We start from the raw sequence: 22582 nt of genomic DNA, 5'->3' as shown, positions 1-22582 counted from the left end.
CTAATGAACCAGCCAGAGGTTGCAAAAACTCCTGAGACGAGGTGAAGAAGGAAGCTTGACAGGAACCGGACTCAGAATGGATGCTGTACTCTTCTGGACGAGAGTGGATAGTGTGATTATAAATCATTATTGTTTACAGTCATGTGGTGAAAAGCATCACTATGATTACAGCAGAGTCAGTGTGGTCACTGTGTTCATGACCACGTGGTTTGGAATAGCTGCATTATTTTCCTGAGCTTTATCTCCTCTATCAGCCTTCTAAATTACTGCTGTAATGTTTTACACCCACCAGGTATAACATTATGACCCCCTGCCTAACATTATGTTATATTATTATATATTATGAGCTAACAGGAAGTCTGTAGCAACTCGTGTAATCACTCTGTATAACCGTGGTGAGCAGAAAAGCATCTCAGAAACACACAACACATCAAACATTGTGTGTGTAAACTCTAGAGACTATTGTGTGTGAAAATCCTAGCAGGAGATCAGAAAAACTCAAACCAACACATCTGATACCAACAATCATTACACAGCCACAGTTAGACTCACAGAAATCAGACTTTTTCTTCATTATGATGTTTAATGTGTACATTCATTGATGCTATTAATATATATATATATATATATATATGTGTGTGTGTGTGATTTTATGGCTGATTAGATAATTGCACTAATGAGTAAGTGTACAAAGTGTGTGTGTGTGTGTGTAAAATGAGTCAGCTTATAGAGAGGTGGACCGTCTTGCTGCGTGGTGCGCTGGCAACAACTTGCTCCTCAACACTAAGAAGACCAAGGAGCTCATAGTGGACTTCAGGAAGGAGAGAGGTGACACACACGCACCCATTCATATAAAAGGAGAGGTGGTGGACCGTGTCACTAGCTTCAAATTCCTGGGTATCCACATCTCTGAGGATCTCTCCTGGTCTGCCAACAGCTCCAGTCTGGTCAAGAAGGCTCACCAGCGCCTCTTCTTCTCTGAGGAAGAACCATCTCTCCTCAGACATCCTGGTGAACTTCTACCGTTGCACCATCGAGAGCATCCTGACCGGCTGTATCACTGTCTGGTATGGGAACTGCACTGTGTCAGCCCAGAAAGCGCTGCAGAGGGTGGTGAAAACTGCACAACACATCGTAGGAGTTCCACTTCCTAAGATCGAGGACATTTACAGGAAGCGCTGTCTCACCAGAGCACACAAAATCATAAAGGACTTTTATCACCCTGCCAATAGACGCTTTGCCCTCCTGCCTTCTGGGAGGCGCTACAGGAGCCTCGGACCAAGACTAGCAGGTTGAGGAACAGCTTTTTCCCCACAGCTGTTTCTTTGCTGAACTCTGCCTCCACCGATCACACACACATTGACTGAACACATTATTATCAGTGTATATAACCTTTTTCTGTATATAACCCTTTCTGTGTACAGTTTACATATGCAAATTATTTATCATGGTATACAATATCTTCCTCATTGCACACATCTAAATCATTGCACTCATTGTACATAACTCCTTCTCTAAATACTGTTTACATTTAATCACAATACCTTCTTTATTGCACCACTATAATCATTTGCTCATTTGCACTCATTGTATTTACCTCCCTCTGTATACTGTTTATATATGCAAATTATTTGCACTGTGAAAATGCACTTCTGGTTAGATGCTAACTGTATTTCGTTGCCCTGTACCCACATGTGCAGTGACAATAAAGTTGAATCTAATCTAATCTAATATTGCGCTTTAACTGTTTGCGCAATAAAGGCGCGGTGTTGACGTGCATAAAGCACCGCAGCCTATATTAAATATTTATAAAGTTATGTACTGTTACATAATATTTGAAATAATAATAATAATCTAGATCAGTAAATTGCTTCTCTTTACGGTGCACTTTGAGATTATTAGCAGCTACATTTTGGAGGCACGGGAAGCGCGAAGTACGTTTCCAACAAAGCCCCCGAAAATGCGCAATTCCAGCGCTGCCGTGACGCTCATGACGCAACCTCAGCGCGCGCGGGCTCCTTTTGACTGTGACCGGTAAACTATAAATGAATGTGCTTTTGGAAGTTGCGCGCGCGGAGGCGAAATTCCTCTCAGCACGAGAATTAAAAATAAGCAACATGCACGGACATTTTAGACCACGTGTCACGTGCATTTAAATGTTTGTAGTGAAATATCTTATTGATTAATAGGTGGTGTTAATCTGAAAGGCTGTGAGAAGTTAAGTCTTCGGTTCTAACTGTCCAGGTAACCACAAGATATTCCTAGCTAACGGCTAGCACAGCTAACGGTTTTACTTCCTAGCCAATGCTCGCTACTTTTAAAAGAAAATCATGGATAAATGAACACTTTGGTGTTAAATTGTAGATAATTGAATATAGACTTGTCAGTATAAATACCGTGTACATTTTCCACACATTCTTTAAAGCGGTTTGGGTTTTTTTTCAACGTTTGTGAATCGTTTAGCATTTCTTGTTAGCTTGTTGCACTTTAACACTCTTAAACACTTTACTACTTTTTATAAGTTTCTCAAGCACGTCCTAAACTTGTCTAAAAAAAGAACATGTTTGATAAGTAGCACGCTTAATACAGAAAAACTGCAGCTTTAAGAAAGTTTAGCCATGTAGCAGCTATCACGCAGAGCTAGCTATTAGCAAGTTAGCCGGTTAAACGGATTTGATTTGAGGGTAACGGTTATATTTTGACGCAATTTCCGGTTTCTGCTAATCGCAATAAAGAAGGGAGATTTGTTACTAATCGATCCGTACAGGAAACACGATTTGTTCTGCACATGCGCGGAAATGCGCCTACTTCTTGTCTGAAGTATGACGAAACGATTCCCGGTAGATTTGGGTGTTTATAATACTCTGTCGTTATAATACTGCTAATATAATGTGATGACGCGCACGCGCAGTACAAATTGTGTTTCCAGTACGGATCGAGTAGTGACAACTACAATATGGTGTTGGCAGCAATTTAGCGCATGCGCAGAACAAAGCCTGAATTTCCGCACATGCGTAATGACGAAGACCTGAAAATAATCCATCCATTATGGCTAGCTAAGGCTACTCTTATGGTTTCCGCCAGTAGCTGACTCTGGATTCTGATTGGTCAGAAGGTTTCTATGGTAACAGCACATTCAGAGGGATTATAAGAAGTCTGCAAAACAACAAGCAGTTTGTTTTTGTTGCTTACTGATACAAATAATATGGAATTCATGTCACATGTGAAAGGTTTTGGCCTTCATTAATAAACTAATTAAAGGTGAATAAGCCAAAGTCCCGCCTACTCAAATATGTTATGTTCTGGTGACAAAAGCATAGAATTTACACTTCAGCTGCATTAAGTAAGATTAGGAGTAGGAGGATTATTTTTACAATAAAGAAATAAAAAAAATTCTTTTTGTCCCTTTAAAAGTAGACTCCAGAAACATCTCCAATACAGATCTGACTCCTTATATGGTCTAACTCATGATACGTGTGTGTGTACAGATGGAGGAATTCAGGTCCTTTGATCTGCCAGAAATCCTGGAGGAGAAACAGAGGCTGGGTGAAAAGACCAAGGCCAGATGGAGTCCTGACGAAGTGAGTGGTGTTTACTTTACTGCTAACTATTCATTTTTAATCTTGAGCACAAGAGTGAACAGTTCATTCATGTTTGCTTTTAAAGATTGCCCCCCCCCAGACCCGAAAAAAACCCCAAAAAACATTACAAAATAAATAAATATCAGCATGATCCCTGGGAAGAAAATCTCAGATCTTTGTCAGTGTTGAATTCTGGATTCTGACTGGTCAAAAGGTGGTGTTTTTCTTGTAAGGTTTATTTTAATGCTCTCATTCACACATTCTGCTGATAAACACTGAAAATTGTAATATGAAGTTAGGAGAAATGTTTATTTAACATTTATGGAAGGAGCATCAGATGTCCCTGCTTTGTAGAGGTAGAGTTTTGACCTTTTGGTCAAACTCGCTCAAATCCTTACACTTGTCCATTTTTCCTGCTTCTAACATCAACTTTGAGGACAAAATGTTGACTTGCTGCCTAATATATCCCACCCACTAACAGGGGCCATGATGAGGAGATACTCAGTCTTATTCACTTCACCTGGCACTGTTCATAATGTTATACCTGACTGGTGTATATTTTGTGTGTCCAGGATAAAAGTCTTAAGACTTTGGTTGAGAGCATTGGCCAGAACTGGAATGCTATTGCAACTATGTTACATGTGAGTAAAACCTTATGCTCGAGAACTGTAATTTATTAGATCTGGTTTGTGTAAAACACTGAAAGCTTGTACCTGCATTTTAGGGCCGAACTGAACAGGAGTGCAAGTACCGTTACACCTGTGTGTTGGACCCAAACTTGATCAAGGGTACCTGGACTAAAGAGGAGGATGAGAAGGTGAGCATCTTGTGCTACCCTCAGTGATTTAGCTGTGCATAGAAGTAGGGATGCAACAATACAGTTAACCCACGGTTCAATACGTACCGCGGTTTTTAACCACAGTTTTCGGTTCGGATGGCTTGGTAAATTAGTGTGTTTTTTTTCCATTATTCTTTGCTTAGGTGACAGGAACAGTAAGTATGTTAAGAAGAAAAATGGTTTGTTGCGCTCTTTTTTTCCCAATCCGCTCTGTAATGAACAGTAAGGGTGAGACAACTCTCTGTTGCCCGCGAGGTCCAACTATCTGTTATTAGAGCAAGGCTTTGAGCTTTAGCCAATTGGTTTTAGATTTTTTTGCGTGTTTTTCGTAGAGATCAGGGAAAAAAGGCCGCGTCGGTAGTGTGTAACGCGGTTCAAGCACTTTTAGTTGTCGAAAGCCCACATTACCGATCAAAGAAAACGGCTGCAAATCTTTAGCAATTATGATGTTATAATTGTTTTTTGTGTCTCTCTGAACCAGTTGTCTTAATGCTGGAAGGGATCAGATAGGGGACTGTTGATTTTGGGTTCCTGTGTTCCCTGCTCTGCCCTCCTGCTTCCACACAGTGATATCTCTGGGTGATGGAGCTGCACATGTGTGGTCATGTTGAAGTATTTCCATGTCAGTAGCTCGTGTGGAACGGCGCTTAAACAGTCATTTTTTTGTTTAGTGTTTTTGTTTTATCTCCATCAAAGTCCACAACAAATCCGAAATCTTCCCACACCACAGATCTGAGAGACGGAGCTTCCTCATGTTCCTGTCTCACTTCACCTCTCTCCAGGGTTAGAGTGAAATCTGACACCAGCATCGCTAGCATGGTTACCGCCCCTAACTTTAGCGCTCACTGATTGGATATTTACTCGCGGGGAGACGTGTCTGTCTCAGTGCGTAGACATACAGTACAGGCAAACACAAACAGGAAGTTCAGAGAGTAATAAACACAAACAGGAGGTTCAGAGAGTAATAAACACCAACAGGAGGTTCAGAGAGTAATAAACACCAACAGGAGGTTCAGAGAGTAATAAACACCAACAGGAAGTTCAGAGAGTAATAAACACAAACAGGAGGTTCAGAGAGTAATAAACACCAACAGGAGGTTCAGAGAGTAATAAACACCAACAGGAGGTTCAGAGAGTAATAAACACCAACAGGAGGTTCAGAGAGTAATAAACACCAACAGGAGGTTCAGAGAGTAATAAACACCAACAGGAGGTTCAGAGAGTAATAAACACCAACAGGAGGTTCAGAGAGTAATAAACACCAACAGGAGGTTCAGAGAGTAATAAACACCAACAGGAGGTTCAGAGAGTAATAAACACCAACAGGAGGTTCAGAGAGTAATAAACACCAACAGGAGGTTCAGAGAGTAATAAACACCAACAGGAGGTTCAGAGAGTAATAAACACCAACAGGAGGTTCAGAGAGTAATAAACACATGGTTATTATTCTTTTATGGAAAAAACGAAAAACTGCGGGTCACATACGTGTATTGAACCGTGGAGATCGTACCAAACGCTTCAATATTATATTGAATATTGTGGCATCCCTACATAGAAGTGAAATACAGTGCTTGGTATTAAATCACGCTAAAACCAACGTGTTGAATGATTTCTGTAGCTCATAAAATTAGTGACAAAGTTGGGAACACACCAGTGGTCCAGGATCGCCAAGCACCTAAGGGGCCGCAGAGGGAAGCAGTGCCGAGAACGCTGGCACAATCATCTGGACCCCTCGGTGAATAAACAGTCCTGGACTGCTGCAGAAGACTTCCTCATCTGCAAAGCCCATAGCATTCTGGGAAATCGCTGGGCCAAAATCGCCAAACTGCTTCCTGGGAGGTATGATTTCATCCCATCGCATTAGGACAAACGTGTGAAAGGATAAAGTAAAGATTTAACTTTTGTTCTGTTCAAACAACTCATATTTATATACTTTAATTTATGACTTTGGAATCTCACATTGTTCATTAAATTTGCTGAAATTAAAAAAATGTTGTTCTAACAGGACTGATAACTCCATCAAGAACCATTGGTACTCCAGTCTGCAGCGTAAAGTGGCCACCGGTGCACTGGTGATCGACGTGGCTACTGCTGCATCGCTTTCTGAAGAATCGTCTTGTAAAGAGATAAAGGACGAAGAAGCGGCTCATCCTGCTGAAGAGGAGGCTGAAGTAGGTCTTCATCATTCTAAATCATTGAGGCCTGGTGTGTGTGACTCAGTGATTTATGACTGCGATGTGTGTTTAGATGGATGACCTCTGTGGTAGTGGTGTGCAGCCAGAGTCTGTGATGGATGTACCTGACCAGGTAACCTACTCTCTTTCTGATCATCACATGCTCTATAAAGAACAAGCTGAGTTATAAATGTGTAGAGATGTATGAACAGACACAACCTCCACCTCCACAAGGATCCAGTTACGATGCTTTAAACTCAGTCCTAATGACGGACCGTTCAGAGCAGGTTTTAAATGATTTGGTTGGATCAAAGAGAGAAATGGAGCCAAGTTAAATTTTTTACTTTAATTTATCAGAGAAAATCTAGCTCTAATTGTAGAATGGTCATTTGGATTGCTCTAATAAGCGGCATGTTGGACTTAAATTTGATTACTCAAATTATTCACTCTTCACTTATTTCTGGTTCTGTACCCTCCTCTCTTAAATCTGCTATTATTACTCACATACTTGAGAAACCAGGGGCTGACCCATTAAATCTTGATCATTTCAGTCCAATTTCAAATCTATCATTCATTTCTAAGATCTTAGAAAAGTGTGTTGTGACCCAACTTCATGACCATCTATTCAATAACAGTTTATTTGAACAATTTCAATCCGGTTTTCGTCCCCACCATAGTGTGGAGAATGCCTTTAGTTAAAATCACCAATGACCTGTTGGCAGCTGACTCTGGTTTATTAACTATACTAGTGCTTCTCGACTTGAGTGCAGCCTCTGATACCATTTCTCATAGTATTCTCCTCGATAGGCTAGTTTCTGTCTGAATCACTGACACCCCTCTGTCCTGGTTTAGGTCATACCATTCTGGTCGCACTCAGTTCACTCATTTAAATAGTTTTTGATCAAAATCATCTTCAGTCTGCTGGTGTTCCCCAGGGTTCTGATCTGGGCCCACTTTTATTTATTATATATATATATATATATATAATATGTAGGTATGGTATTCATTTCCACTGCTTCACACCAAACTCTACCCATCTACTAAACCCACTGGCTTTTTTCCTCCACCTTCCCTATGTTCCTGTCTGGCTGAAATTATGAATTGGCTTTCAGCCAGACGGTGACAAAACTGAGGCCCTAGTCGTTGGGACTAGATCTGTTTTGGCTAATTCTAATTGTTTTTCTGTGGCTATTGAAAATAATGTAATCAGTCCTTCCTCGCAGGTAAAAAGTCTGGGTGTCATCTTGGATAGCACATTGTCTTTAGAAGCCCATATTAATAACATTACATGTACGGCATACTTCCACCTGCGTAATATCAACCATCTCCACCCCTCTCTCACAACTAATAACACAACAGTTCTTATTCACTGGTCACCTCATGAATTGATAACTGTAAGGCCCTTCTCACTGGTCTTCCATCTAAAATGCTGCATAAACTTCAAATGGTTCAGAACTCTGCAGCTCATGTTCTTACCAGAACCTCTTCCACTGAGCACATCTCTACAGTTCTCCAGCAACTGCCCTGGCTTCCAGTGAAGTATCGAGTGGAAAAATTCAAAATTCTATTATTTCCTTACAAGGCGCTTCACAATCTTGCACCTTCATATCTCACTGAACTTCTGCAGTCATATATTCCTTCACGTACACTTAGATCAACATTTTCAATCTCCATTGTGGTATCTCGCATACGTTAAACTACCATGGGAGCGCCATCTTTTAGCCATGTTGCCCCTCGTCTGTGGAACTCTCCCACTCGATATCCACAATTCTGAGAAGCTGCAGGTTTTTTAAATCGCATCCGAAAACACTTTGGACAATTTCATGCTCTTTGTGGGAACAGTTTGGGGATGACCCCTTCCTGTTCCAACATGACTGCACACCAGTGACCAAAGCAACGTCCATAAAGACATGGATGAGTGAGTTTGGTGTGGAGGAACTGGACTGGCCTTCAGAGTCCTGACCTCAACCCCGTAGAACACCTTTGGGATGAATTAGAGCGAGGCCAAAAGTGGGACGTCTGCTTTTACCTGCACATGAATGTAATATGGAGTTGTCCCGCCCTTTACAGTTATAACAGCTTCAACTCTTCTGGGAAGGACTTCCAGAAGGTTTAGGAGTGTGTTTATGGGAATTTTTGACCGTTCCTCTAGAAGTGCATTTGTGAGGTCAGGCACTGATGTTGTACGAGAAGGTCTGGCTCACAGTCTCCACTCTAATGTAGGATTCTGTATAAAAGCTTTTAATGTTTTTTCCAAAGAAATTCTTATTTATTGTAGTTTTTCTTTTAATTCTACATTGCTTACAACAAAACTCTACTTTTTCTTTCAGGTAATGAAAGCGATGGAAACGAGGGTTCGCAAAAGAAAAAAGAAGCCCAAAAAAGCCCAGAGGTGTTTAAGGCAGACCGGCTCCCCTGACGCTGAAAAGGACTCCAGTGACCTCACCAGAGTGAGTTCCACCTCCGGCCCCAGCGGCAGGTCCGAGTCTCGACGGAACGTCATCGTAGATGCAGCGCTGCAAATGATCTCTGAAGACATGTTGCCTTTTAGCATCTTGGAAGGATCCGGGTTTCGGAACTTCATGGCCGCTGTCGCGCCGCAGTACCCGAGACTTTCTCAGCGCAGCATCGGACTGAGACTTTACGTGGAAGTGGAGAAGACTGTTAAACCACGTTTGATTAAACAGTTGAGGGATTGTCTCACCGCGACTGGAGGGAACGCTAACATCCACGTCATTGCCGATATCTGGGCCAGCGAGGATGCAGAGCCCATTCTCGCCGTCCAGCTGCATTTCCTCGACGGTGACTGGAACATCTGTAGGCCGATGGTCGCGTTTCGGCATTTAAGCGACAAGAACTCGAACGGCGTCGTCATGAGCGAACTGGAAGCCGTGCTCCTGAGCTATGGGCTGTTTCTCCAGAACATCGGATACCTTATTGTTCACGAGGCTAAGAACACAATTGCAACACACAACCTTTTCTGTGACTACAAGGTCATGCACAGCGTCCAGAAGAACGACCAGGATGAAGACGAAATAGTTGACTTCCTTGACGATCAGGTGTCTGTCGAGGATTTCTCGGAAGTCCAGTTGGGCACGAATGTGGATTGCTTTAGCAGCCTGTTGCACTTGGTGGTCAAGGAAGCTCTAAAGAACTCGAAGTCCGCAAACTATGTCCTCTCTCAGATGCAAGACATCGTGGCCTTTTTCCGGCGTAGCACCTACTGGAATAATGTTCTCATGCAGTGCTGTAAGTTCTCCCTTGCAGAGCCTCACAGCTACACCAGTTATAAATGGAACTCTACTTTTGCTGCTTTCCGGAAGCTGCTTTCGCCGGAAGCCTGGGTCGGCGTGACGGGCCTGATAGCCCAAGTGCAGAAAGAAGAGGATGACTCAACGGTTCCTCCTCCAGTAATCCATGTCCATTGGGAACAAGTCATAGACATCTTTGAGTTATTAGAACCCTTCGAGGAGGCGATCCAAGTGCTTCAGTCAGACGGTGTCACATTCTCTCTCGTGATCCCGTCCATCATCGGACTCGATAAAACCCTCAAACTTAAAACGACGACGTATTCCCAGTTCTGCGAAGCTCTCCGCTCTGGACTACACGAGTACTTCCAACCTCTGATCATGCAGCAAGATCTGATCCTCGCTACGGTTCTGGATCCTCGCGTTAAACTGCAACCTTTCGAAGACGAAGAAGAGGCCAGTGATGCCACTCTCGCTCCTCCTACAAAATTCTGGGTTTGTTCCATCTTAGAATCCGCTATGAGCAAAACCGACGCTTGGATTCCCGTGGAGGAGGGCAGTGCCAAACTGGACTATGATGACCAGCTTGCCATGGATGCTGCCAGTTTGAGTAACGTCAAGAGGAAGAAGATCTTCAGCTTCATGCAGACTTCTGCAAAGTCGGCACAAGTCTCCGAGCTCGATCTTTACATCGCCGAACCTCTCCTGGATGGAGATGATTCGGTCGAGAAATTCTGGCGGGAAGCCACGCGGTTCCCAAAGCTTCAGAGCATCAGCCACAGACTTCTGGCCATCCCAGCTTCCTCCGGAGGATTTAAACGTCTCTTTCCCTTGGCTGCTAGTATCGTCCGTGCCAGAAGAAACCGACTTCCTCAGCACACTACAGAGCGACTGTTACTTTACAGAGAGAGAATCAGAAAATAACACTAAACTTCTTCTGAAGCAGTGATGTTAATATTCCAGTGATATTTTTTCTGCATTAATAAATACTGTTGATCTAGAATTATGTAATTAAAAAAAATAAAACCAAAAAAAAAGGTCCTGTTTCACCATTCGGCCATCACATTAACACCTCCACCTGTAGGACACCTTGTGCCTTCAGAACAGCTCTGAGTTTGAGGCATGGACTCCACAAGACTTCTGAAGGTCTGCTGCACCCAGACGTTAGCAACAGATTTGCTAAGGATCAGGTTTGTTTGTCCAGCACATGGAGAATTTGGAGGCGGAGTCAGTGATGGTGCTGGTGTTATGGCTGTGATGAACATACTGACTGCTGGACCAAGCTGTGTACATATACCTGTTTTCTAAAGAAGACTATATATTTTTTTCCATGTATGTCCATTTGGATCTCCTGTATTAAATGCCAGAATGTCTTTCCATGAATTTTCATTTCCAATTTATTAATGCCATACAATAAAATTGATGGATAACAGAAACTAAACTTCTGTATTTTTATCTTATCATTCGCGGTGTGTGCTTCAAGAGATTGTGTCTTGATCACATGTTGGCCTTTCTTCATTTATACCTCAGCCATGTTGGGTACGATGTCACGATCTGAGTAGAAGTGCGAGCAGTCATCGGTGAATCTGAAAAACCTTGTGTATTTGACATAACATGAGTAAAACAGCAGATTGTAAAGGACACAGTGGGAACAGTGAGTGGATTGTTTGTAATAAATCTTCATCTTTTTGCATCTTTGAGTTCCTGATGTCATTTTAGCTTTCTTTCAGCCGCTTTTGTGGGAAAAGCATCTTTTTCATACACTGGATCGCTCCGGTGTGTTTTAACTTCAGTAAGGTTTAACTAATCGACATACATCAAAAGATTTGCTATTTATAAAAGTAAAGAAGAATTTCCTTCCGACAAACAGCAATCGACGCCTCGGGTACGAAGAATAGCTACTGAATTTCTATTACTGTTAATTCAAATAATAGAATTGGAGCATTTTCAAACCTGAAAAAAACAAAACACCATTATAATGCACATTTTAGTTAGCTAAATAAAAGGTCATTTGAATAAAGCATAAATTTATTTAAAGAAATAAATGTAATTAGATTTATGTATAATTTAAGAAACAAAACATTAAACAAACATTAAGCAGATTCGATTCATTCTGTCTGTACACATTGCTAAAAATAATTTCACATGAGGTAAAATGTTTTTATTAAAAATGTAAATGAAATAATGATAAAATTAATTCATAGATATTTTTTATTTTAATGGAAAGTTATTCAAACTTTCCCTCAAAAACCTAACCCTATATTTAACTAATCAAATAAGGTTACAGTTCACATTTTAAACATACACTATATTGCCAAAAGTATTCGCTCACCCATCCAAATAATCAGAATCAGGTGTTCCAATCACTTCCATGGCCACAGGTGTATAAAATCAAGCACCTAGGCATGCAGACTGTTTTTACAAACATTTGTGAAAGAATGGGTCGCTCTCAGGAGCTCAGTGAATTCCAGCGTGGAACTGTGATAGGATGCCACCTGTGTAACAAATCCAGTCGTGAAATTTCCTCGCTCCTAAATATTCCACAGTCAACTGTCAGCTGTATTATAAGAACGTGGAAGTGTTTGGGAACGACAGCAACTCAGCCACGAAGTGGTAGGCCACGTAAACTGACGGAGCGGGGTCAGCGGATGCTGAGGCGCATAGTGCGAAGAGGTCGCCAACTTTCTGCAGAGTCAATCGCTACAGACCTCCAAACTTCATGTGGCCTTCAGATGAGCTCAAGAACAGTGCGCAGAGAGCTTCATGGAATGGGTTTCCATGGCCGAGCAGCTGCATCCAAGCCATACATCACCAAGTGCAATGCAAAGCGTCGGATGCAGTGGTGTAAAGCACGCCGCCACTGGACTCTAGAGCAGTGGAGACGCGTTCTCTGGAGGGACGAATCGCGCTTCTCCATCTGGCAATCTGATGGACGAGTCTGGGTTTGGCGGTTGCCAGGAGAACGGTACTTGTCTGACTGCATTGTGCCAAGTGTAAAGTTTGGTGGAGGGGGGATTATGGTGTGGGGTTGTTTTTCAGGAGCTGGGCTTGGCCCCTTAGTTCCAGTGAAAGGAACTCTGAATGCTTCAGCATACCAAGACATTTTGGACAATTCCATGCTCCCAACTTTGTGGGAACAGTTTGGAGCTGGCCCCTTCCTCTTCCAACACGACTGTGCACCAGTGACCAAAGCAAGGTCCATAAAGACATGGATGACAGAGTCTGGTGTGGATGAACTTGACTGGCCTGCACAGAGTCCTGACCTCAACCCCATAGAACACCTTTGGGATGAATTAGAGCGGAGACTGAGAGCCAGACCTTCTCGTCCAACATCAGTGTGTGACCTCACAAATGCGCTTCTGGAAGAATGGTCAAAAATTCCCATAAACACACTCCTAAACCTTGTGGACAGCCTTCCCAGAAGAGTTGAAGCTGTTATAACTGCAAAGGGTGGACCGACGTCATATTGAACCCTATGGATTAGGAATGGGATGTCACTTAAGTTCATATGCGAGTCAAGGCAGGTGAGAGAATACTTTTGGCAATATAGTGTATATTCGCCTTGTTTAAAATGTAAATGTTGAAATGTTGGTAAAGTTTTTTTTTTGTTTTGTTTTTTTACTTTTTTTTAATGTTTAAGATTGAGATAATAAAGCTGAGGTGTTCGTTTACGCGGCTCGTCCAATCACAGCGCAGCGTTCCCCGAGGGGGCGGCGCTTCTCCTGAGCGGTGACGGAGGACAAGGCGGAAGTGTTCATTCAGAATGAAAACATGGCTGCTGCTTCTGCTTTAAGGTCCGCTGTGAACTCTAAGCTGTGTTTCTTTGTGCATTTGGTGATGTTTGCCTGGTATCTGTTCACTCTGAATGCTAACTGCTCCATAGCGAGTTCAGGGCGACATCCGGGCGCGCGCTCTTACGGAGGCCGGTGGAAATATTTAACCTTCATTAACCTGGTGAGTGGACAGGGTTCCGTCCAGAATCAGTGCTGAGGGAGTGACCCGTGTAGTGCACTATTTAGTGTGCGGAATGCACTGTTTTTTGTTCCAGCATCTGCACGTGCTCCATCACAGTATCTAAGCAACGCTTATTAAACCATTATTAATGACGTTATTACATCGTTATTACCACGAGGGCGTATTTCTGAACGTGAGAAATTTTATTCAACATTACATGTCACTATAGCAGAGGTGCTCAGAGTTTTTTACAAGATCATTGTTGTTTAATATCTTGCTTGTTTATTTTAGAGTTTTGTAAAAGCCTGGAATGATTTATTCTTTCTTTTCTGAAATGGAAGCTGTTATTAGATTTCAGCAGACATTATTGAACTTTTCCCCCACTTTAAATTCTCCAGCTTGAAACCATAATCCACCTTTCCAGAACTTTTGTTCCTCCCTTCTTTTTGCCCCAGTTACTTTTCCTCTACTTTTTTTCACCTTCCTGTTTGTCCGTAAACACTTCCTGTTTGCTTCTCCAGCTCTGTGAGCGGTCAGTATGTTCTGCTTTAGAATGAGCCAGAGCAGTTTTTCTCAATTTCACTGACTCCTGGCCTGTCCTGTTCAACAGTTTGGGTCTGTTTCAATACAAATAGTACAGTTATAGAAGAGATTTATTTATTTTTATAATCCCACTCAGTGTTTATAATGATTTATAATCCCACTCAGTGTTTATAATGATTTATAATCCCACTCTCTGTGTTTATAATGATTTATAATCCCACTCTCTGTGTTTATAATGATTTATAATCCCACTCAGTGTTTATAATGATTTATAATCCCACTCTTTGGTGTTTATAATGATTTATAATCCCACTCTCTGTGTTTATAATGATTTATAATCCCACTCTGTGTTTATAATGATTTATAATCCCACTCTCTGTGTTTATAATGATTTATAATCCCACTCTCTGTGTTTATAATGATTTATAATCCCACCCTCTGTGTTTATAATGATCTATAATCCCACCCTCTGTGTTTATAATGATTTATAATCCCACCCTCTGTGTTTATAATGATCTATAATCCCACTCTCAGGGTTTATAATGATTTATAATCCCACTCTCTGTGTTTATAATGATTTATAATCCCACTCTCTGAGTTTTTCCTCACTCCTGTCACCTCAGGCTCTCTCAATAGGGAGAAATATGAATGTAAATTACACAAATTCTAATCAATTAACTAGAGCAGGTAAAAGGGGGTACAAACTTTTGAGCATTTGAGCACTGATAGTTAGTTAGGTTGTACACCGGTCAGCCATTTTGTTTTACATCACGTGGATGGCCGGGTGCGTGTGTGTCTCTTACCTGGGGAACACATGGCGCTAGGATGCACTATGGGAAGAAGGCGAGTCGGTGGAGGCAGTGTCCTGCTCTGGTCAGTGTCCTGCTGGGAAACCTTGGGTCCTGCATCCATGTGGATGTTACTGTGACACGTACCACCTACCTAAGCATTGTTACAGACCATCTACACCCTTTCATGGAAACGGTATTCCCTGATGGCTGTGGTCTCTTTCAGCAGGATAATGCACCGTGCCACAAAGCAGAAATGGTTCAGGAATGGTTTGATGACCACAACAACCAGTTTGAGGTGTTGACCTGACCTCCAAATTCCCCAGATCTCAATCCAGTCCAGCGTCTGTGGGATGTTCTGGACAAACAAGTCCGATCCATGTAGGCTCCACCTCACAACTTACAGGACTTAAAGGATCTGCTGCTAACATCTTGGTGCCAGATCCCACAGCACACCTTCAGGGATCTAGTGGAGTCCAGGCCTCAATGGGTCAGGGCTATTTTGGCAGCAAAAATAGGGGGAGCAACACAATATTAGGCAGGTGGTCATAATGTTAAAGTTGATGAGTGTATGTTGTCATTCTGCATGAATTCTGAATGAAATTCTGATGAACAACATTTAAAACGAACACAAACTGGTGCTCTGCCTGTTCAGACTGTAGTTATTAAATACCCGTGTTTAACTCGAACCCTGTGTGTGCTGTAGGTGATGCAGACGGTGTTTTTTGGACTCTGTGTGGTAACTGATCTAATCCACGCTGCGGAGCTGAGGAAGAGGAGCGTTTTCTCCTTCCTCGACTCAGTGCAGGATTTCTTCTTCACCGTTCTGGCTTTTCCAGTCGGAACCGTGAGTGTCCGTGATTCGGAATCTGATCTTAAACATGAGGTTTTGGTTGCAACTGAAATCAGGTTTGTTCTGAATGGGTTTCATTTTTCAGTTTGTCTTCACTTCATTCTGGTCCATTTACACCTACGACCGAGAGCTGGTCTTCCCCAAGGCTTTAGATGACATCATTCCTACATGGCTTAATCACGCCTTGGTGAGTGACCATGTCGTTACACCTGATTAATCAACTGATATTATTATTATATTTAAAAGATAATCAACTATCAGAGCAAGTGTTAGCTTTATAATAAACCTCTGTTTGTCTTTTCTTTAATCCATCACGCTTATGTATTCATAAATCCTATATTACTTATTATTATTATTATTGTTAACATGAAAAGGTCAGGCGTGATATTAAAGTGTGTGTGTGTGTGTGTGTATGACACCGGAAAATAATCACCTTGTCTGTAGTAACACTAACTCCACGTCATCACACACACACACACACACACACACACATACATATATGTCAAGTGTTTATTATTCCTGACTGTAATTTATCCTTTCATTCCGCAGCACACTGTAATCCTGCCGCTGCTCCTGGTGCAGATGTGTCTACAGCGTCACAAACACCCGAGTCGCTGCAGAGGAATCCTGAGCCTGGCGCTCTTCGTTTCTCTCTACCTGGCCTGGTAATGTTCTCCTGTGCTGCAGAGTCTCTCAGTCAGATCATGAGTCAAATCAATTGAGGTTATGAGGTTTTCTGCTGGTTTGCAGTGGATAGAGAAGAGTTATCATCACCTCTAGCACATCAGTGGGTGGTTATTTACTGTGCTGAGCTCTAGGTTTCCTCTAAGATCTCAAGTGTTCTGGGCACAACTGATGAGGTTTGAGAAGGATGCTTGGACCCCTCAGATTGCTGTTTGAGGGTATGTGTATATATACACCGTTCAGCCATAACATTATGACCAGTGCCAGGTGCCGTGAATGAGACTGAGTATCTCCTCATCATGGCCCCTGTTAGTGGGTGGGATATATTAGGCAGCAAGTCAACATTTTGTCCTCAAAGTTGATGTTAGAAGCAGGAAAAATGGACAAGCGTAAGGATTTGAGCGAGTTTGACCAAAAGGACCAAATTGTGATGGCTAGACCACTGGATCAGAGCATCTCCAAAACTGCAGCTCTTGTGGGGTGTTCCCGGTCTGCAGTGGTCAGTATCTATCAAAAGTGGTCCAAGGAAGGGACAGTGGTGAACCGGTGACAGGGTCATGGGCGGTCAAGGCTCATTGATGGACGTGGGGAGAGAAGGCTGGTCCGTGTGATCCAGTCCAACAGACGAGCTACTGTTGATCAAACTGCTGAAGAACTTAATGCTGGTTCTGATAGAAAGGGGTCAGAATACACAGTGCAGGACGGGTCAGGGCTGTTTTGGCAGGACCGTCATAATATTAGGCAGGTGGTCAAAATGTTATGCCTGATCGGTGTATATATATATATATATCTCTACACTACCAGTCAAAAGTTTGGACACACCTTTTAATTCAGTGTTTTTTGTTTAGGGATTTATTTTCTACATTCTAGAACAATCCTGGAGATTTCAAAACTACGAAATAACACACATGGACTTCAGTAATCCATATGTAATGACAACAAAAAACAGTCAGTTGTTATTTTAAGACACGAAGGTCAGGTGTTCTGGAATAGTTCTTGTAAGAACAGTATTGTCAAGTGCATTTGCAAAACCCATCAAGCCCCATGATGAAACTGTCTCACATGAAGACCATCCCAGTAAAGCAAGACCAAAACTGACCTCTGCTGCAGAGGAGAAGTTCATTTAGAGTCACCAGCCTCAGAAATCACCAATTAACAGCACCTCAGATTAGAGGCGTTATGAAGGCTTTACAGAGCATCAGTAGCAGACATATCTCAATATCAACTGTTCAAACGACATTATTGTGGATTTCAGCCGCCTTCAGCATTGTTTTACAATGTAGAAAGAAATAAACATCAGGAAACACCATGGAATTAGGTGTGTCCAAACTTGTGACTGGTAGTGTATATACACAAAACACACACACAGGCCTGCAAGTCCTTCTCTGCTGACCTAAACAGCAGTGATCTGAATCACTGACTTGCATTTTAATATATTTAATATATTTTTCCATGAATGTGTATTAAATTATTCCCAATAGTCTATTCTCTACATTTCATAGCTTTTCTCCCGGTTGTGCTGCTTCCAGTAGTGTATATTTATGATAAGAGTATTTATCCAATCATATTTCAGCTAGTGGCTGACATCATGTGTTTCCAGGATGAAAGAAATCTGCCTTAGGGCCTTCAGAATCAATAGTGCAGGCGCCCGGAGCTTTAAATAAGTGTCAATGAAATGGATCCATTAACCAATCAGATTTTGAGTTGGCATCACTGAGGCCATCTAGCAGGCATATGATTACGTCAGCAATTTCCTGTCTTTTGATTGGATAATTGGAGTAGTCAGAGGCAGCGACCCGCACAAACTAAATAAAATATATATTTTAACTCACAATGGCTGACGGAGGAGAAGAAATCGATTTGGTCACAGATATCCTTACAAATGCATTTTCAAGGCGGACTGTAATAAAATGGACTATTCCTTGTGAGGTGTGAAATACTGTAGACTAATTTCTTTTTTACTTTTGCTACGGTTGATTAGTATCTATTGCCGTGGTGTCATAATGATGAGGTGGCTTAATTCAGGAAGGACACCAGTGAAGGCCTAGGTGTGAAACACACGGCCCGCCACTGATATACATATACACATACAGTACAGTGAAAACTGGATTAAACCTGTGCTTTATTTAGATAAAAAATGAATTTAGATTATTTTATTTTTAAATATTCTTTTTAATGATTCGGTGCCCAGAGAATCCACGGCCACTTCCAGAACAGCAGAGACTCCCGGCGCATGTGGCAGGGCATTCAGGCGATCACCAACTACAGGACAACTTCACCTGCCTGTGACAGTGACGCCTCCCTTCCAGACGCACTGAACGACTTCTACGCTCATTTTGAGGCACAGAACAACACAACAGCGAGGAAGACCATCCCTCCTAATAATGACCCAGTGCTCTGTCTCACCACGGCTGACATGAGGAGAACTCTATACAGAGTTAACCCACGGAAGTCTGCTGGACCAGACAACATTCCTGGCAGAGTTCTCAGGGAGTGTGCAGAGCAGCTAGCAGATGTCTTCACTGACATCTTCAACATCTCGCTGAGCAGCTCCATCATCCCTACGTGCCTCAAGACAACGACCATCGTCCCTGTGCCAAAGAAGTCCACGGTTTCCTGCCTCAATGACTATCGTCCCGTCGCACTCACACCAATCGTGATGAAATGCTTCGAGAGGCTCGTCATGAGGCACATCAAGTCACAGCTACCACCCTCGCTGGACCCCTTGCAGTTTGCGTATCGTCCTAACCGTTCCACGGACGACGCCATCACCACAACCCTCCATCTGGCCCTCACACACCTGGACTGTAAGGACTCCTACGTTCGAATGCTGTTCATAGATTTCAGTTCAGCATTCAACACAATCATCCCTCAGCAGCTGATTGAGAAGCTGAGTCTCCTGGGCCTGAACACCTCCCTCTGCAACTGGATCCTGGATTTCCTGACTGGGAGACCTCAGTCAGTCCGGATCGGGAACAGTATCTCCAGCACCACCACACTGAGCACTGGAGCTCCTCAGGGCTGTGTGCTCAGTCCACTGCTGTTCACTCTGCTGACTCACGACTGTGCAGCAATGCACATCTCCAACCACATCGTGAAGTTCTCTGATGACACGACCGTGGTGGGTCTCATCAGCAAGAACGACGAGTCAGCATACAGAGAGGAGGTGCAACATCTAACAGCCTGGTGCAGAGCCGACAACCTCTCCCTGAACGTCGACAAGACTAAAGAGATGGTTGTTGACTTCAGGAGAACACAGAGTGACCATCCTCCACTGTCCATCGATGGCTCCTCTGTGGAGATCATCAAGAGCACCAAATTCCTTGGTGTCCATCTGGCGGAGAACTTCACCTGGTCACTCAACACCAGCTCCATCACCAAGAAAGCCCAGCAGCGCCTCTACTTCCTGAGGAGGCTGAGGAAAGCCCATCTCCCTCCCCCCATCCTGACTGTGTTCTACAGAGGGACCATGGAGAGCGTCCTGAGCAGCTGCATCACTGCCTGGTTTGGGAACTGGACCGTCTCAGATCACAAGACCCTTCAGGGGATAGTGAGGACAGCTGAGAAGATCATCAGAGTCTCTCTCCCCTCTATCACAGACATTTACACCACACACTGCATCCGCAAAGCCAACAGCATTGTGGATGATCCCACACACCCCTCACACACACTCTTACACACCCCACACACCCCTCACACACACTCTTACACACCCCACACACCCCTCACACACACTCTTACACACCCCACACACCCCTCACACACACTCTTACACACCCCACACACCCCTCACACACACTCTTACACACCCCACACACCCCTCACACACACTCTTACACACCCCTCACACCCCTCACACACACTCTTACACACCCCACACACCCCTCACACACACTCTTACACACCCCACACACCCCTCACACACACTCTTACACACCCCACACACACTCTTCACCCTCCTGCCATCTGGAAAGAGGTACCGGAGCATTCGGGCCTCACAACCAGACTGTGTAACAGTTTCTTTCCTCAAGCCATCAGGCTCCTCAACACCCGGGACTGAACTGTTCTACACTCTCTCACACACACACACACACACACACACACACACACTCAGGACTGAACTGTATATCAACTCTCTGTCTCTCTCACACACAGATACACTCACTCTTTTGACTGTGTGGACGCACACACACACACACACACACACACATAATTTATATTGTTCATTACTTACTGCACTACCTCTACCTGTCATCCGCTGCTATAGTTATTTGTTTATTTCTATTTGCACTACCTCAACCGCTGCTGTGTATTTTTGCACAATACTTTTTTACATCATTTCACTTTATTTTATTTTATTTCACTTACATTCCAGTACACGTTCTTTTATTTCTTTTCTGTGTCCTGTGTTCTTTTGTTGTCTTTCTTGTATTTCTTGTCTTTTGCACTGTCTTGTCTATGCTCTGTTTGCACCTAGCTGCACACTGTGCACTTTACGTGGCTAAGACAAACTTCTGTCCTAGCTCTGTGGTGGTGTTTGTTGTTTTGTGTTGAACTTGTTGTTGTATGTTTCTGTATCACCAGGTCCTGGAGAAACGTTGTTTCATTTCACTATGTACTGCGTCAGATATATGTGGTTGAAATGACAATAAAAGCTTCTTGAATCTTGAATCTTGTTCATTAATGTTTGACAGTTTGATTAATTTTCTTGATTAATGATGAGAGCTGATAGTCTGATGTTGTGTGTGTTTGTGTAATTTAGGGTGTTGTGGGTGCGTCATGCGTCAGGGATCTGGGTTTACCCCATCATGGCTCACCTCAGTCCTGCAGGCCTGGTCGTGTTCCTCAGTGTGGCGTCTCTCAGCATGGCTCCTCTTTACCTGCTGGGAGAGAAACTGACCCGTGTGATCTGGGGTCCTGCAGGTGAGACGGTGTGGTGATGCATGACATCATCTGTTTAAGGTTCTATCTGATTAAATGAACAAAAAGGAGAAAAGGGGGTGGAGCTGATATCATAGTCATAGATCTCTTAATCATTGGTCAGAAATACAGTGAGGGACATGTATGGGTGTGTAATGAGTACATTTGGTATGAATATTGTTGTAGATGAATATCAACTCAAAAACCAGAGCATCTCAGGCACAATCTACTCTCTCAAAGGAAATCAGAAAAAGAAGAAGAAATGAAGACCCATAAAAATGTGAATCAATCTACTGACCACAGGGAGACCAACCAGATCCTTCACCAGCACTGAGAAAATTCTGACATTTACCCAAAGGGATTTACATGACAGTAGAACCATGTCCAAAACATTCACCCAGATGAATTCACCCAGATGAATCATGAGTGTTCATGGAGTTGATACATTAATGTTCACACAGATGATTCATTGAGACAGATGATTCACTAAGTGTTTTGTAATGGTAGTGTTTATGATGAAGAACGGGAACATCTGCACATTTATATAATTTTTATTTTTATTGCACATTTATAAGCTGTTTTAACAAAATGTGTTTTCTGAAGATAAATAATGCATTTGTTGTAATGCTGAGATACAAAATACTTTTTTGTAAAAGCAGCCGCTTCAGTGTTTTCATGCCTGTAATTTTTTTAACCTTGTAATTCTGTATGCTGGACTCCTAAAATGCTGGACGTCGGGCCAGTTGTTTATCATGTACAAGATTTTTAACACAATGTATAACCAGATTATTTTTAAAAATGTCTGCTGGATTTTTATGTGATGTAATGAATTCTGATTTTAATAAAAGATATATATTATAATATATATCTTTAAAATCTTTATATAAAATATATAATATATTACATTCTGTCAGTGTGTCTTTATTGTTCTGTCAAGTGATCACCTTCAGTGTTTTAGTATCAAAATAATAAAGTTCAATTAATACCAAAAATACTATT

At 42.5% G+C, this 22582-nt stretch overlaps 3 protein-coding genes across 4 annotated transcripts in view; all 3 read left to right on the top strand.

Moving 5' to 3' along the window:
• fbxw12 (F-box and WD repeat domain containing 12) overlaps nucleotides 1-615 on the top strand; it is an 8457-nt gene extending 7842 nt beyond the window's left edge. The window contains exon 10 of the mRNA XM_058409469.1: nucleotides 1-615. This exon is cut by the window's left edge and continues 396 nt beyond it. The gene's annotated coding sequence lies outside the window, so the exon portion shown is untranslated.
• Nucleotides 616-2037: 1422 nt separating this feature from the next.
• Nucleotides 2038-11498, top strand: mybl2a (v-myb avian myeloblastosis viral oncogene homolog-like 2a). The gene is made up of 8 exons (XM_058409467.1): nucleotides 2038-2244; nucleotides 3489-3581; nucleotides 4154-4222; nucleotides 4306-4398; nucleotides 6038-6258; nucleotides 6425-6590; nucleotides 6667-6726; nucleotides 8924-11498. The coding sequence occupies exons 2-8, from the start codon at nucleotides 3489-3491 to the stop codon at nucleotides 10763-10765; spliced, it is 2544 nt and encodes an 847-aa protein (XP_058265450.1). The 5' UTR covers nucleotides 2038-2244; the 3' UTR covers nucleotides 10766-11498.
• A 2079-nt stretch (nucleotides 11499-13577) lies between these two features.
• Nucleotides 13578-22486, top strand: adtrp1 (androgen dependent TFPI regulating protein 1). 2 transcript variants are annotated; one of them, XM_058409476.1, is made up of 6 exons: nucleotides 13578-13795; nucleotides 15833-15973; nucleotides 16065-16166; nucleotides 16529-16644; nucleotides 21426-21586; nucleotides 21824-22486. In XM_058409476.1, the coding sequence occupies exons 1-6, from the start codon at nucleotides 13613-13615 to the stop codon at nucleotides 21847-21849; spliced, it is 729 nt and encodes a 242-aa protein (XP_058265459.1). In that variant the 5' UTR covers nucleotides 13578-13612; the 3' UTR covers nucleotides 21850-22486. The 2 variants fall into 2 exon arrangements, with proteins under 2 accessions (XP_058265459.1, XP_058265458.1); XM_058409475.1 differs by having other exon boundaries at nucleotides 21770-22486.
• The last annotated feature ends 96 nt before the right edge of the window (nucleotides 22487-22582 follow it).

The sequence above is a fragment of the Hemibagrus wyckioides genome, linkage group LG15, assembly GCF_019097595.1.
Source record: "Hemibagrus wyckioides isolate EC202008001 linkage group LG15, SWU_Hwy_1.0, whole genome shotgun sequence".
NCBI classification, from domain to species: Eukaryota; Metazoa; Chordata; class Actinopteri; order Siluriformes; family Bagridae; genus Hemibagrus; species Hemibagrus wyckioides.
Note: the sequence above shows the minus strand (reverse complement) of the source record. Positions and strands in the feature narration are given on the sequence as shown.